At 48.7% G+C, this 14,275-nt stretch overlaps 1 protein-coding gene across 3 annotated transcripts in view; it reads right to left on the reverse strand.

Annotated features, from left to right (window-relative positions):
• Positions 1 to 363: 363 nt before the first annotated feature.
• Positions 364 to 14,275, reverse strand: part of Dio1 (iodothyronine deiodinase 1) — a 16,110-nt gene continuing 2,198 nt past the window's right edge. Inside the window, exons 2-4 of one of the 3 annotated variants that reach the window (XM_031376833.1) lie at positions 6,294 to 6,437; positions 2,717 to 2,916; positions 364 to 1,319 (exon numbers count right to left, since the gene is read on the reverse strand). In XM_031376833.1, the coding sequence (XP_031232693.1) occupies positions 1,227 to 1,319; positions 2,717 to 2,916; positions 6,294 to 6,437 (437 nt within the window). In that variant the 3' untranslated portion in view covers positions 364 to 1,226. Of the gene's footprint in view, positions 1,320 to 2,716; positions 2,917 to 6,293; positions 6,441 to 14,275 lie in introns of all 3 variants that reach the window. The other 2 variants (XM_031376835.1, XM_031376834.1) reach the window with 2 other exon arrangements.

The raw sequence follows: 14,275 nt of genomic DNA on the forward strand, positions 1-14,275 counted from the left end.
ACTAGATCCTGACTCACCTAAATCAATACATAAATGCAGTGCTTGAGTATTGGGTGTAGCCCCGAAGGCAGAGTCAAGGAGGGACTGTTTGTATGCCAGCAAAATATTTTCCGTGTTCGTTCGCTCATCGCCTTTAAAGGTACTTTGTTGTGATGCAAACAGCTAGGTCCCTTCCACAACACTTCACAAGACCATATGTTTGGCGGGCACCACATATGAGTGCTCTTCCTCCAGAAACGTGGTCCTTCCAGCAATTGATGCCTTCGCTGATTACATTACACGTGGGCTATCAGAAAGAACAACAGAGCAGGCCTACACAGGTCAGAAAAGACATAAGGATCACACTGGAGCCACTCAAAAATAGCCTGACAGATTTTAATTGCTAGCTTGCTGCATCTTCTGACATTTTTAGAAATCAAGTCACAGCTGTGTGAACTTTACACTGTGACCATCATACACAAATATAAGAAGAAGCAGACATGACAGATAAAGCCATGGCTACCCATCAGTCTAATGCCATCTAACACAAAAGACCAGTAAGAGACTGTGAGCCAGGAAGACAGAGTCACAACAGGGCCTACACGGCAGCTTTTGCTGGCGTCTGGGATTCGGTTTAGTTAGAGTTATAAAGCTTTTGCGTCAGTACCAGAGAGCCAAATTTCTGTGCAATCTATTCCAAGGTGATAGAGGGAGTAGAGTTAGATTATATGTTGCCGTGGAAACACCTATCACCAACAATATCAATGGATTTCAATCTTTCGGCCAGAAAAGTGTTTCTGATGTCTTTGGTTCCTTCAAGCAGAGTATGCCCGCCCCTCGCTCGGTACTAAACAACCAGTCCAGTATTTTACACGACTGGTTCTATGAGTAGCAAAACTGATCAAATGGATTGAGCTCTTGACGTCATCTTCACGAGTCACTACACTTCAGAAGTCTGCCAGCCAAGCGTGAGTGCCCTCCCACCAGAAGGTGGACACACTGGGTTGGCCTCCTCTGTGGGAGCAGTGCGGAGCTGTAACTTAATTCTGCTAACAGCTCAGTATTGCTTTACTTCTGGTTGTAACAGTCTGTGCTGTGAGCTGCATTGCCTCCCTGGTAGTTATTTGTTTAAGATCAGAAAAATATGAGCTCGTACATAATTCATCTGGGAACACAGGTCAAAGGTAAAAGACAATCTGTACTGGTGTGGGGAACTACCAAGCTTGGGGAACCTTCCTGCCAGTGCCCTAGAGCTGAGGCACGTGTCCAGGTGGAGTGCAAAGCTTTTCCAGAACAGCTCGGACTTCCTCAGGATTGTAGTTCCAAGGGCCAGGTTTACCCTGCAAGAGAGGTGAGGCGGGCATCAGGTTCAGGTCTCACCTTACAATGCCTGTCATGTCTGGGGTGTGGCTGAGAGATTTCGGCTAATGATATCTACGTGGGAGTTGTCAACACAGGACAGTTACAGCCTTGAGGTGGGTCAGGTCATTCAGGGGAAACTGTAGAGAGTGGCACTAACAGTCTCTACAGTCTAAGACTGGGCAGAGAATTTAGGAGGGGAAACACAGGCAAAATGACAGAGGCCTGGGAGAAGGGGATCAAACCATAAGCTCTTCTTGAAACATCAGCCCTCACACTGAGTTCCTTCTACAGAGCCACCCCTGGCTGTCTAGACCCCCGGCCCAGCTCAGTCCTCTTCAACCCGATTTGGGCAAGAGTCACACTTTCTGTCCTTTCTGGCTGTTCTCTGTCCTCCCTCCATAGACACCAACGATCTTTCCAAAGTACAGACCTGATCAGACCATGATTCCCCTGCCCAGAACCTTCCTGTGGCTCTCCTTGGCCTTGGGATAAAGGTGATCTCACCAGGCCCTGACCCTCTAAATGCTGAATTCCCTACCCAGGTCTTGCCCTAGTGTGCCTCACACCTTGCCCACTGACTTCCCATACTCTCATCAAATTTCCCTCCCCAACTTGCTTGCCTGGTGCCAAGCCCAATGACCTGAGTTTCGTCCTCAAGACTCACCTGGTGAAATGAGAAACTGACTCCCACAAAGTTACCCTCTGACCCCCACCCCCACACTCACAGTAGCATGCGTGCGCCTCCCCCTCCATGCATGCAAGACAAATTCAAATGTAATTGTAAACATTAAAACTAAAGGCTAGGTATGAAGGTACATGCCTTGAATCCCAGCATTTGGAAGGCAGAGGCAAGTAGATCTCCGTGAGTTCAAGGCCAGCCTGGTGAGTTCCAGGACAGCTGGAGCTATCTATGTAGAGAGACCCTGTCTCAAATAAGTAAGCCGGGCGGTGGTGGCGCACGCCTTTAATCCTTTAACTTGGGAGGCAGAGGCAGGCGGATTTCTGAGTTCGAGGCCAGCCTGGTCTACAGAGTGAGTTCCAGGACAGTTCCAGGTCTATATAGAGAAACCCAGTATCAAAACAAAACAAAACAAACAAATTTTTAAAAAAGCCAGACACTGGATGCCGAGGAAGCCAGGAGTTTGCACTTCTGGTCAAATGGTAGCATGTTCATGGGCACCACTTCACACAGTGCTGGGCAAAGACCAATCTCATTTTGCAAAAGAGAAGTCAGGAAGGCTTTGAGGCGAGAGGATTCCCCAGGTTACATGTGTAAGAAGTAGTGGAGTAACACTGTCCCTGGGATGAAATCCTCCTCTGCCCCGTGACACCAATCCCCTTGCTCTTCCCCAGGCCCCTAAGCCTAGGTCATCACCTTGTAGCAGATCCTGCCCTCCTGTACCACATAGAGCCTCTCAGGCAGAGCTGCGTAGAGCTGGCTGCTCTGGTTCTGCATTGTGTCCACCACCACGGGGCACTGGGGGCTCCTGGCCAGCAGCAGGTGTGCTGCCTGCAGGCGGTCCTGGAGGCTCCGGTGCTGCCTGATGTCCACGTTGTTCTTAAAAGCCCAGCCATCTGCAAGAGGAATGTTAGACTGCAACCCCACAGATGTGACTGAACAGTTCCGGAGTCTAAGCCCTACTTACTTTTAACAGAAAGCCTCATAAAGCAGTGTTCTGTGGGAGAAATCGGCCAAGTCTCCCCTCAGAGATGAAGTGTAAGGCCATACGGAGGTTACCAGAAACGAAACACTACCGGAGCAGCTGACTGGCAGTCCTTGGGTCTTCAATGAGAGATAGTTGGACAAAGTGGCTCTTGATCTTTCATGTGCCTTTGAACCATTGTGGGGCTTTGTGAGGGGAAGAATCAGCCTATTTCAGGTGGCATGAGAGTGGAACCCCTTCCACATGCTGAGGTTGTGGGTGCCTCAATCAAATTTAGAAGCAAAGGTCAGAGCAGCAGCAGTTATCTCGGTGTGAGGTCCCAGGTCCCTCACCTCCTCCACCCTCTCCCTGTTCCTCATGGTCCCCATCCTTACCCCCACCCCTGTTAGAAACAGGGATTCCCAGTCTTGCTCTAGGCCATTAGGATCAGGTTCTTAAGTGTGTCTTTTCACACCCTCCTCCATGATTCTTAGGTACTGGACAGTTTAAGAACCACTCTTCTGGCTGGGCCATAGTGCTGCATGCCTTAATCCCAGCATTCCGGAGGCAGAGGCCAGAGGGTCTACAGAGGCCAGCATGGTCTACAGAGTGAGTTCCAGGACAGCCAGGGCCATACCAGAAAAACCCATCTTGAAACCAAACAAAACAGAACAAAAACAAAACCAAAACCTACTGCTCTGCAATCTCAACAACTCTCCTCTCCTAACTAGTTCTTACCACAGTGTTCTTCCCAAAATGCAAATCTGCGCTTCTCATCCCTCTGCCTAGATCTTGTGATGGAGTCCTGTAACCCTCAAGCTAGGTCCTGGGCTCCTTAATGCCTTTCAGTTCTGAAGGTGAGCTCTTACAGGAAGGAGGCTCTTGTTTCTCTCTCCCTGGGTCCAGCATGGGCTTGAGCACAGAACAAGAGATTGTTCAATACAGCTGAGTGATTCTGCAAGGCAGCTGCTGTTCTTTTATGTTTGAAGTAGAGAAACAAGTCTGGAAGTTGCCTGAGGTCACATGGTCAACACATGATGGAGCAGGACCTGTACCCAGGTCTAAAACCCAGTCTGTGACCATTCATCCCACTGTGTCGTGTGCCCCTGCATTTTACCTGGAAAAGCACGGGAAAGCCAACCAACTGGCTTTGGCTACAGACTCCGGCATCCCTAGGATTGGTGGACACATTTTTCTCTCTGAAGTTCACATCCAGTTCTGTCTGACTGACAAAGCAAGCATCTCAGAGCAGGAGATGGGGAGAAAGAACTGTCTGCAGTGGGCGAGCAAGACCCAGAGGTGACAGTTATAGGAAGCTTTTTCTCAGTGGCTCAGGTGGGTGGACAGGGTCCGAATTCTGGAGAGGGTGAGACTTGCTGGGTCTGACTTCAGAACAAACGCATCAGGCATCAGAACCAGGAGCCAGTGCTAGGGTGACCCCAGTCTGCTACAGCTAGGAACTTGTTCGTTTGGAAATGAAAGCTGGTTCCTCGAAGTGCAGTCCCTAGGCCAGCTGCCCTGGCTTTCCCTGGTCACACCCCAGCCCTCCAGCATCCAAAGAGAATCTCCAGGTGACCTTATGAAAGTTTGAGAAGTGCCACCCCAGAACCTAACTGGCTTTGGCTAATCTCTAGAAGTCATCTCTGAGATGTCATAGCCCTGTCTCTTCTCTGCTATGGAGACTACAGATCTCAGGGGACTGCCCAGGGCTGCTTCTTACAGAGATTCACTGCCATGTACTGGAGCTCCTGTTGCCTAAACTGTCCCCCTCCCACCTCTCTCCACCTCTCTCTCTCTCTTTCTCTGTCTCCCCTCCCTCCCTCCTCCCCTCTTTCTTTGTCTTCCTTCCTTCCTTCCTTCGTTTGTTTGTTTGTTTGTTTGTTGTTTTGTTTTTTGAGACAGGGTTTCTCTTTGTATCCCTGGCTATACTGGAACTCACTCTGTAGACCAAGCTGGCCTTGAACATAGAGATCCACCTACTATGCCTCCCAAGTGTTGGAATTAAAGGCCAGTACCACCACTGTCTGGTGCATAAGCCATTCTTTGAAAATATATTTTATGGAAAAGTTTAAATATGCATAAAACTACAGAGGAGAGCATGCTCATATCCACATATTTATTACCCTGTGATATTTTAAATTTTCCCCTAATTGTGAATGAGAATGGAAGCTGCCTGTCAAATGAACACAGTATTAAGTTGAAAATTCTCAGGCGTTTGTGTGCAGAGAAATAAAAATATAGTAGGCTTAGGTTGGGGCCCGGGATTATGCATTTTCAACAAGTAATCTAGGTGGTCCTGTTTTCAAGGACTTGAATACCACACAAGGATACAGACCACACTGAGATGTGCACCACACGGCCAAATGTGGGTAGAAACGATCAGAGAGCCCTGTGATCCCCACTCGTGGGCAAGTCAGCAAAGATAATGCAGCCTGGATGCTCATTCACCCGATTTCCACAGGGCCCTGACTAGGACATGGACCCTACAGAGTCCCAGGTGACAAGGACACAGAGAACCTCTCCCACCGCATATACAGGCAAGTGAGCAATGGTTCCCCTCCACTGTGGAAGCCTTCTTTGAGCTTTGAGTTTGAGACTGGGGTTAAATTTAAGGCTTCAGTCCCCATGGGGGCGGGGAAATGGGGATATGCCTGATTATCCTGCAGAGTTCAAGGACCAAGATGTGGATATTTCTAGAAGGAAAGTCTGTCCATCTGTTGTGAAGAAAGCTTGTCTCATTGTTTCAACTTCTTAGCATAAGAATAAGGTGTCTTGTGTGGCAGCAGTGGTAATGGCATGGTTAGGGCTGGAAAGGAACTTATCATGTAAGAGAGAGCTGTTCTACAGCCCTGTTCCTCCAAGTGTGGTCCTCAGACCAGGTGTTACCATTACCTAGAATGAAACTCAGATCTGTGAAGGCATCTGCTTTAGCAGTGTCCCCAGGAGTATGGGGGATTACCAAAGCCTAATGAGCTACCCAGAAAAGCCATTGTCCTGTCCTTTTGATCTTAGCATATCTCCTGAAAAATAGCTACAGGGTGGTCATTTTCATTTGTGCCACACCAGGTTTCAAACCAGTTGCCTTTCCCCAAGCCTCCACTTAACTATGTCCCTCTTCAGACTTCTGTTCTGTATGCTTTTGTTGAAAGCAGACTGTGGAGGGAGAGGCAATGGGAGGGAAAGCCAGTTCTGGGCTTCTCTGGTCCTCCCTTCTTCCTTTCCCCCCCTCCTTCTCATTCCAACTATAACATGAGCTCTAATGATGGGAGAAGGGCAGAGTGGGAAGAGCAGAGGCGGGAGTCTCTGTACCTGTGGCATGAGCTTCTTCAATGTAAATGATGAGGAAATCAGCCCTGGAGGCAAAGTCGTCTACGAGTCTCTTGAACTGGTCAAACTTGAGAAGAAATGAAGGTCAGGTGCAACTGCCAAAGTTCAACACCAGGGGCCTGTTGCCTGCAACAGAGGGAACCTTAGGAACCTTAGGAACGGGGCTTGCCTGCTTCCTTTGAATCCTGTGTTCGATTCTCTTCCTTCTGCCTCTGTGGCATGAGTCCCAGGCACCATGACAAGCTTAGACTGCATGGCTAGTGGGAGTTAGGGCTGGCTTTTGCCTCGTTAGGTGTCTCAGTGACCACTAGATGCTAGATGGTAAACAAAATAAAAAAAAAAAATCCATCCCTGCAGACTGAAGTTATAAGGTGGGCAGATACCCGTCTTCTATGAGATGTGATTGCTAATATTCAGGGTGGGTAGTTACTCCCCCCCTTTTTTTTTGAGACAATGTGCTGTAGTAATATAGCCCTGGCAAGCCTGGAACTTACTATGTAGACCAGGCTGGCCTTGAACTCAAAGAGATCTGCCTCCTGAGGGCAGTCACACGTCTGGTAATTCTCTCTCGTTTTTTATAAAGCACCTGGTTTATGGACTTGCTTCAGCATGCACACACAGCAGGTCAGCGGTGGAGTTAAAATGAAGACAGGCTTCTGGACTTGCAAGTCAGTGCTCTATTAAAAGGACCTCTGTTTCCTCAATGGACTTGAGAACACAGACTCTACAGGAGATGGAACTGTGGGCTCAGCTTTTTAGAGCACTTTGATCTTGCAGAGTCCATTCTTAGCACCCACGTTAGGTGGTTCACAACCACCCGCAATTCCAGTTCCAGGGATCAGACATTCTCTTCTGGTCTCGGTCTCTGAAGCACCAGGCACACAGGTGATGCACATACCTATACACAGACACGCACACATACACATAAGATAGAAAATAGATCTTAAAAGAATACACTCTTTACACGATCAGTATAAAAATTAAGTAAACTCATGCTGATAAGGGCTTAATACAGTGCCTGACCCAGAGGAGATGCTCAGTAAGCATATGTTATTGTGAGGAGCTTGTATCTACTCTTTGGGCTCTGAAGTAGAGGAACAGTGAAGATGGCATCTCAAAGGAGGGAGGGGTGGGAACTGCTGCAAAACAAAAATCATTGAAAACAAAGCAAGAGCTGCTAAGTTTGCTATACAGATTATTCATGCCTCTGTGTTCTCATCACCTGAAGGTGTTTTAGTTAGCTTCTATTTAATGCCATAATCTCTTAAGCCCAAGGAGGTTGGAAGGGCACCCCAAGGTCAGATTGCAGCCCCAAACACCTCCTGCTGTCATCCAGGACCACGGAAGCTGAGCCAGCAGCTGCCCCTCCTACCTCCCTGTCCTTCCTCCCACTGGGCATTCATTGCCTTTTCTATTTCTGGATGTTCCAGGTAGCTTTATGAGGTAGAGGCCTCTCCCTCCAGGTCCCTCCCAGTCACTTACCAAATTGCAGTGTCAGTGCCAGTTCATGAGACACTGGAGAGTGCCCACACTAGATCTTGCCTTTCCTGTCTAGTGATCTTGTCCGTTCTGGGGCAGAAAGTGACAGCAGTCACTGTAGGAGCAGGAAGGCACACCCAGAGATAGACAAATGAGTCCTGGAGAACAATGTGTCTCGGACATTCAGAAAAGGCTATACTTGTATAGGCTAAGAGTCCTGAGGTAGAAACCCCCAGAGCTCATCCACTGTCATCCAGAAGGCTTAACAACTCAAGGCAGATTTGAAGATGAACTTGTGGTTGGGCATAGTGATACAAGCTTGTAGTCCCAGAACTGGGGAGGCTAAGGCAGGTGAGTGCTGTGAGTTCGAAGCCAGTCATGTAGTGAGATCCTGACTCATAATACCACCCTCCAAATAAGATAAAATCCGGAGGAATCTCAGGCTAGCTTCTGCAGAGTACTAACTCCCCAAGTATAAGACCTTTCTGACTGTGGGAACCCTTGGTCCCAAGCCTACAAAGTCAGCTCTAGGCAGGAGCCTTTTGTAACTCCTCAGCCAAGGCTGAGGAAATCCCGGGTGAGCCACTATTGTACCCTGAAGTTTCTATGGCTAGAGTTGAAGACCTGTTGAGCCCTAGCCACACATCTATTGGAGGCTTGCTAGCCCTGCACAATGACATGACCTGTTTGAGCAGCCACACCACCCAAGCTCCTCCTTGCCCCTAAGAGTTCCTATTCCTATCCCCTGCTTTGAGCGTACGCACATTCTGTCTGTCTATAAGCATTTATTCTGAATATACAATATACCAGGGTCGCCACCACAGGGGCAGCAGTCAGTGGAGAAGGAAGCCATCAGGAGTCTGCCTCCATGCCGGGTGGGGTTTGTTCAGATGGGAGACTGGCTGTAAGCAATGAACAGGCAAGCGAAGCATTGTGAAACTGCAGTAAGGGTGGCCCACTACAGACAGGTGGAGCAGGGAGGTCCTCCGGGGAGCTGCCATTCAACCTGAGAGATGAAGGACTGCAACAAATCAGCCCCGGAGAAAGGAAGAAAGGCATTTCAGGCAAAGTGAGTCAATGTTCAAAGTCCTCAAGGAGGGACAGAGCCCGGCTTGTTTAAGGACCTGCAAGACCACTGTCTGGAGCCTGGCACCAAGGGTGGAGTTGGCAGAGGCTGCAATGGACCAGAGACAGAGCTGCTGGGTTTTATTCTAGCTGTGTAGAAAGTGCCAGAGCTATAAAGCAGGGGTGGTGGGCATAGGCTATAATTCTTGCCTACCTGACTCCTTAATCCTCTTTCTCATTTGGAGTTCCTGTTCTGTGTATGACTGATGGGACAGTGTGCCCAGCCTTGCTCTCTGGAGGACCAGAGAGAAGCAGGCATAGACCTGCAACAGCAGCCAGGGGCAGGCAGCACTTCCCATCCAGGTCTTTGATTCTGGAGTCACTGAGATAAAAGAACTCATTCTCAGCCTGGTGATGGTACCCCTCAGGGGTGGCCATCCCAACCATGACGACTGCGACTACAATGTGATCTAACTATTGCTGTGAAAAGGCAGCTCATATCCAAGTCTCCAGATGCTTTTAGTTCTCTGGAGCCCCTTCTCGTGTATATGTGTTTATGTGTGCATGTGTATGTGTGGGTATATGTGTATGTGTGGGTGTGTGTAGGGGGTGTGGGGGTATAGGTGTGAGTGTATTTGTAGGTGTGTGGGTGTGTATAGATGTGTGGGTGTGTGTAAGTATGTGTGTAGGTGAGGGGGGTATAGGTGTGTGTAAATGTGTGTATTTAGATGTATGTGTATAGATGTGTGTGTAGGTGTGTGGGTGTGTGGGTGGGTGTGTGTAGGTGTTTGTGTATGGGGATGTGGGTGTATAGGTGGTTGTGTATGTGGGTGTGTGGGTATATGTAGGTGTGTGTGGGTGTGTGTGGTGTGTACAGGTATGTAGGTGTGTGTGGGTGTAGGTATGTGTGTGAGTGTGTGTAGGTGTTGGTATATGGGTATGTGTGGGTGTGTGTAGGTGGTTGTGTATGTGGGTGTGTGTAGGTGTGTGTGGATGTGTGTAGGTGGTTGTGTATGTGGGTGTGTGGATGTGTGGATGTGTGTGTATGTGTATAGGTGTGGGGGGTGGAAGTGTAGGTGTGTGTGTAGGTGTGTGTATGTAGGTCTGTGTAGGAGTTTGTAGATGTGTATGTAGGTGTGTGTATGTAGGTGTGTGTAGGTGTGTGTATGTAGGTGTATGTGTAGGTGTGTATGTAAGTGTGTGTGTAGGTGTGTGGGGTGTGTGTGTGTAGGTGGTTGTATATGTGAGTGTGTGGGTGTGTGTAGGTGTGTGTGGGTATATGTAGGTGTGTATGGGTGTGTAGGTGTGTGGGTGTGTATAGGTGTGTGGGGAGTGTGTGTGTATGTAGGTGGTTGTGTATGTAGGTGTGTGGGTGTGTAGGTGTGTGGGTGTATGTAGGTGTGTGGGTGTGTGTATGTGTATAGGTATGTGTGGGTGTTTGTAGGTGTGTATGGGTAGGTGTGTGGGTGTGTATAGGTGTGGGTGTGTAGGTGTTTGTGTGTATAGATGTGTGGATATGTGTAGGTTTTGTGTGTGTGTATAGGTGTGTGTGTGTATGTGTGTGGGTGTATAGGTGTGTGAGTGTGTGTAGGTATGTGTGTGTAGGTGTGTGTGTATTGTGTGTAGGTGTGTGTGTGTGCGCATAGGTGTATAGGTGTGTGTGTGGGTGTGTGTAGGTATGTTGGTATGTGTGTAGGTGTGTGTATAGGTGTGTGTGTGTGTGTGTGGGTGTGGGTGTGTAGGTAGGTGTGCCTGTGTAGAGGTCAGAGACCACACATGCAAGCGTCTATTCTTTCTTACCACCATGTGGTCTTAAGGATTGAACTCAGGCTGTCTGATTTGGCTACAGACACTTTTCCCCACTGAGCCATTTTACCTGAACCTCCACACATGCACCATGGCACAGTTGTGGAAAACTTGAACCCACACACATGTACATATGTGTATACATGCACATAAAAATAAAACTTTAAATGTAATAAAATTATTTTTTAAAGGAAGCCAGAGTAGGGTCTGATGCTTTCAGAAATCCCTGACTTCATGTAGCAATCAGAGTCACACTTGAACGGCACACTAGCTGCTGTGTGGAGAAACGACAGAGTGGGATGGGAGCAGCAGCTGGACTGCACTGGAGAAGTGGGGCTGCGGCTAATGAACAGGTAGGGAGAGGCGGAGCTGAAGAGCGTGCTGCTAGACGGTGGCAGAGGCTCCTCAGTTGCCCTGTGTTTCATGTCATCTGTTACACTTCCTCCTTGCTCTGCGCTGGATCTGAAGCAGCTTGAATACATGTTAAAATAGCAAACAGTAACCAAGGAAAGAGAACTCGGCCTTCTGAAAAGCACAGGGCAGGACAGGAAATGGGCAGGGGCTCCAAGGTGCTGTGCACCTTTGAAATTCAGTTTACTTTTTGGCAATGCAGGATGTTGAAATCCAAGGCCTCAAACATACTGGGCAAGATAGTGAGCCGTATTCTCAGTATCTGTAAATTCCTTAGAACACCGCTATAGGTTGACCTTGAGTTTTCTAGTACTCAAGTAAAGAGAGAAGCACAAGTAGTCATAATTTCATAACTTGGGGCCAGCAAGGTGGCTCGGAGGTAAGGGGACTTGCTGCCAAGCCTGACGACTTCAGTTTGGTTCCCAGAACCCACATGGTGGGAGGAGAGAACCTGATCCTTTGAGTTGTCCCTTGACCTCCACACGTGTGCTGTGGCATGTGGGTGTGTACACTTAAACACACACACAAATAAATTAAAAAATAAGTAAATAAATAAATGGTTAGCCTCCAATGTAAAGGGAAGACATGCTGGTTTCTCTGCAGACACAAAGCCCTCCTTATCTGGTTCACAAACTGTTTTTCTAGGAGGCCCTGGGAGGCCCCAGAGTGAGCGGCCTCTTCTGTCCCTGATGGGTGATTGAATTCGTCCCCATGTGACAGGGCCTTCGCAGGGGAGGCTCTGAGGCCAGTCGCTAACAAGTGGCTGGTCACTGGACTGTAATGACCCTAGAGAACCACTCCTCAGATAATAAGAAAACTGAGTTCAAGTTAGGACCAGTTTTAAATGTTAGCTGTCTGGAATTTTGCTTTTAATGGGCAAAAATTCAACAGGCCCCAGAAAGAACAGGTGCATCTGTTTAACGATCTAGAGTGTGGTCGGCATGGTGATGAGCAGCAAGGGCAAGGTCTACCTGGCAGCAAGAGGGAGTGTGGGTGCTTACGGCTGGCACACCGCTAGTGTCCATAGGCCACAGGCCACAGGCCACATCATGAGGGTGTCAGGTAAGGACTCGAGGTTAGGTCTGCAGTGTTGTATAAACAGGAAAACAGCTCCAGAGTGTGACTGGCCTGGACTCATGCTCATGCCTCCGGGGCAGCATGTGAGCCTCTGGCCCAGGCTCTCTCAGCAGAGAAGACCCTTTTTCCGTTACCAGGTGATACCTCCTCTGTATACTTGGAAAGACTGCAGATCAACAGTTTCCTCTGTGCATGTGCGTGGTGTTCAGGACTATGTGCATACTGTGTGTGTGTGTGTGTGTGTGTGTGTGTGTGTGTCCTTGCTTAGGGTCATGCAGAGTAGCAGAGATGGCCAAGAGTCTGGGGCCCCAATGTTCCGTGCAACCGTAGAAAGCAGGCCTGAAGCACAAGCTCTTGTCCCTACTCCACTGAGAACTCGCTATGGGACTCTGAATGATTCTGTACCACTCTCATCCTTTGCATCCGAAACAGTCAAGGAGTCACACTAGATTATCTGTAAGAAACCTTCCTGGACTTCCAATAGGTAGCTCTGTGTTTATACCCAAAGTACCCTTTGGTGTGTTAAAGGCATGGCACTTTCTGAAGAGCCATGGGATGTCTTTGTAATTGATCTTGATAGCTCTATTTGGAAACCCTTCCCCAAACTAACCAACACTTTGAGGCATGTGTGTACCTGCAGGTAGAGACAGGACACCCTCAGCAGCCTCCCCTTGCACCCAGCTTCCACATCTGAGAACTCACCCCCTCTGTCCTAGGCTGTTCCCTGAATTCTTGTGCTCATTTGTCCCAGGGCTTCAGGGCAGAGAGGCTCCCAGTGTCCTCTCTGCAGCTTCCCCCAGTCACTCAGGCAGGGAACCTGAGTTCTCCAGAACCTTCTCCCCTCCCATTCTCTCTCTCCCTCTGAGCTGTGAAGTGTGCTGGGACAGAGACATCTATGTCTGTTTCACCAATGCCTGTGACTTCAGGGCATGCTGTTGTCAACACACTGAAATCAACTCTATTTTATAAATGAAGGTTAGGTGGTCTGTCTCTGCCTCCTGTATCATTGGCTTTTTGATACAGCAGCAGGGACCAGGGACAAGCTGTACACTCCCTTTTTCTTTTCTTAAAAAGTGTGTGGTGCTGGCAAGATGGCTCAGTGGATAAGAGCACTAGCTGTTCTTCCGAAGGTCCTGAGTTTGGATCCCAGCAACTACATGGTGGCTCACAACCACCCGTAATGAGATCTGACACCCTCTTCTCGTGCATCTGAAGACAGCTACAGTGAATTACTCCAGAGTGAGCAGGGCCAGAGCTAGCGGGGCCGGCAGAAGTCCTAAGTCCAATTCTCAGCAGCCACACACATGATAGCTCACGGCCATGTGTACAGCTACAGTGTACTGAAAATAAATCTTAAAATAAATCTTAAAAAAAAAAGTGTGTGTGTGTGTGTGTGTGTGTGTGTGCATACATGCACCTGTGTCCAGGTGCCTGCAGAGGCTAGAAGAAGGAGGCAGATCCCATGGAGCTGGAGTTACAGGCAGTTGTGAGCTGCCCAACATGGGTCCTGGGAACCAAACTCAGGCTTTCAAGAAGAGCAGCAGCCTCCTAACTGCCAAGCCATCTCTCCAGTCTACCACATCCTACTCTATAATCAGGGTCTCATGTAGCCCAGGCTGGCCTACAACTCTCTGAGTAGCATGAGCTTGAATTTCTGATCCTCTTTCTTCTACTTCTAGAGTTCAAAAATTACAGACACCTGACACCTTGCCTGATTTGCTAAGCACCGTTTTGTCCTTATTTCTGCACTGGGGGTGAAACCCAGAGTCTTGTGCATGCTAGGCAAACTCCCCAGCCAGTAGTTTGGCTCTGAACTCCAATCCTCCTGCCTCTGCTTCCCTAGTGCTGGGACAACAGGCGTTTGCCACCACACCTGGAAAACAGAACTCTTTTTAACTGAGAGAGGACAGTCAGTGGACACAAGTGGGTTCTGTGAACTGGCCCTGGGTCAGGTGGCTTCCAGGGAACCGCTCGGCAGACTGTTCTCCAGCACTTCCGTCCCACCCGTGCCTGGCACACCAGAAACACAGCATAAAAACCACTGTTCTCATTGCTCTCATTCTCCAGTGCTGTGTGCTGTTGGTCCTTTTCATGTTACAATTTAAATTCATTAATTGGGGGGGGGG

Source organism: Mastomys coucha, unplaced genomic scaffold (assembly GCF_008632895.1).
Source record: "Mastomys coucha isolate ucsf_1 unplaced genomic scaffold, UCSF_Mcou_1 pScaffold18, whole genome shotgun sequence".
Classification (NCBI taxonomy): domain Eukaryota; kingdom Metazoa; phylum Chordata; class Mammalia; order Rodentia; family Muridae; genus Mastomys; species Mastomys coucha.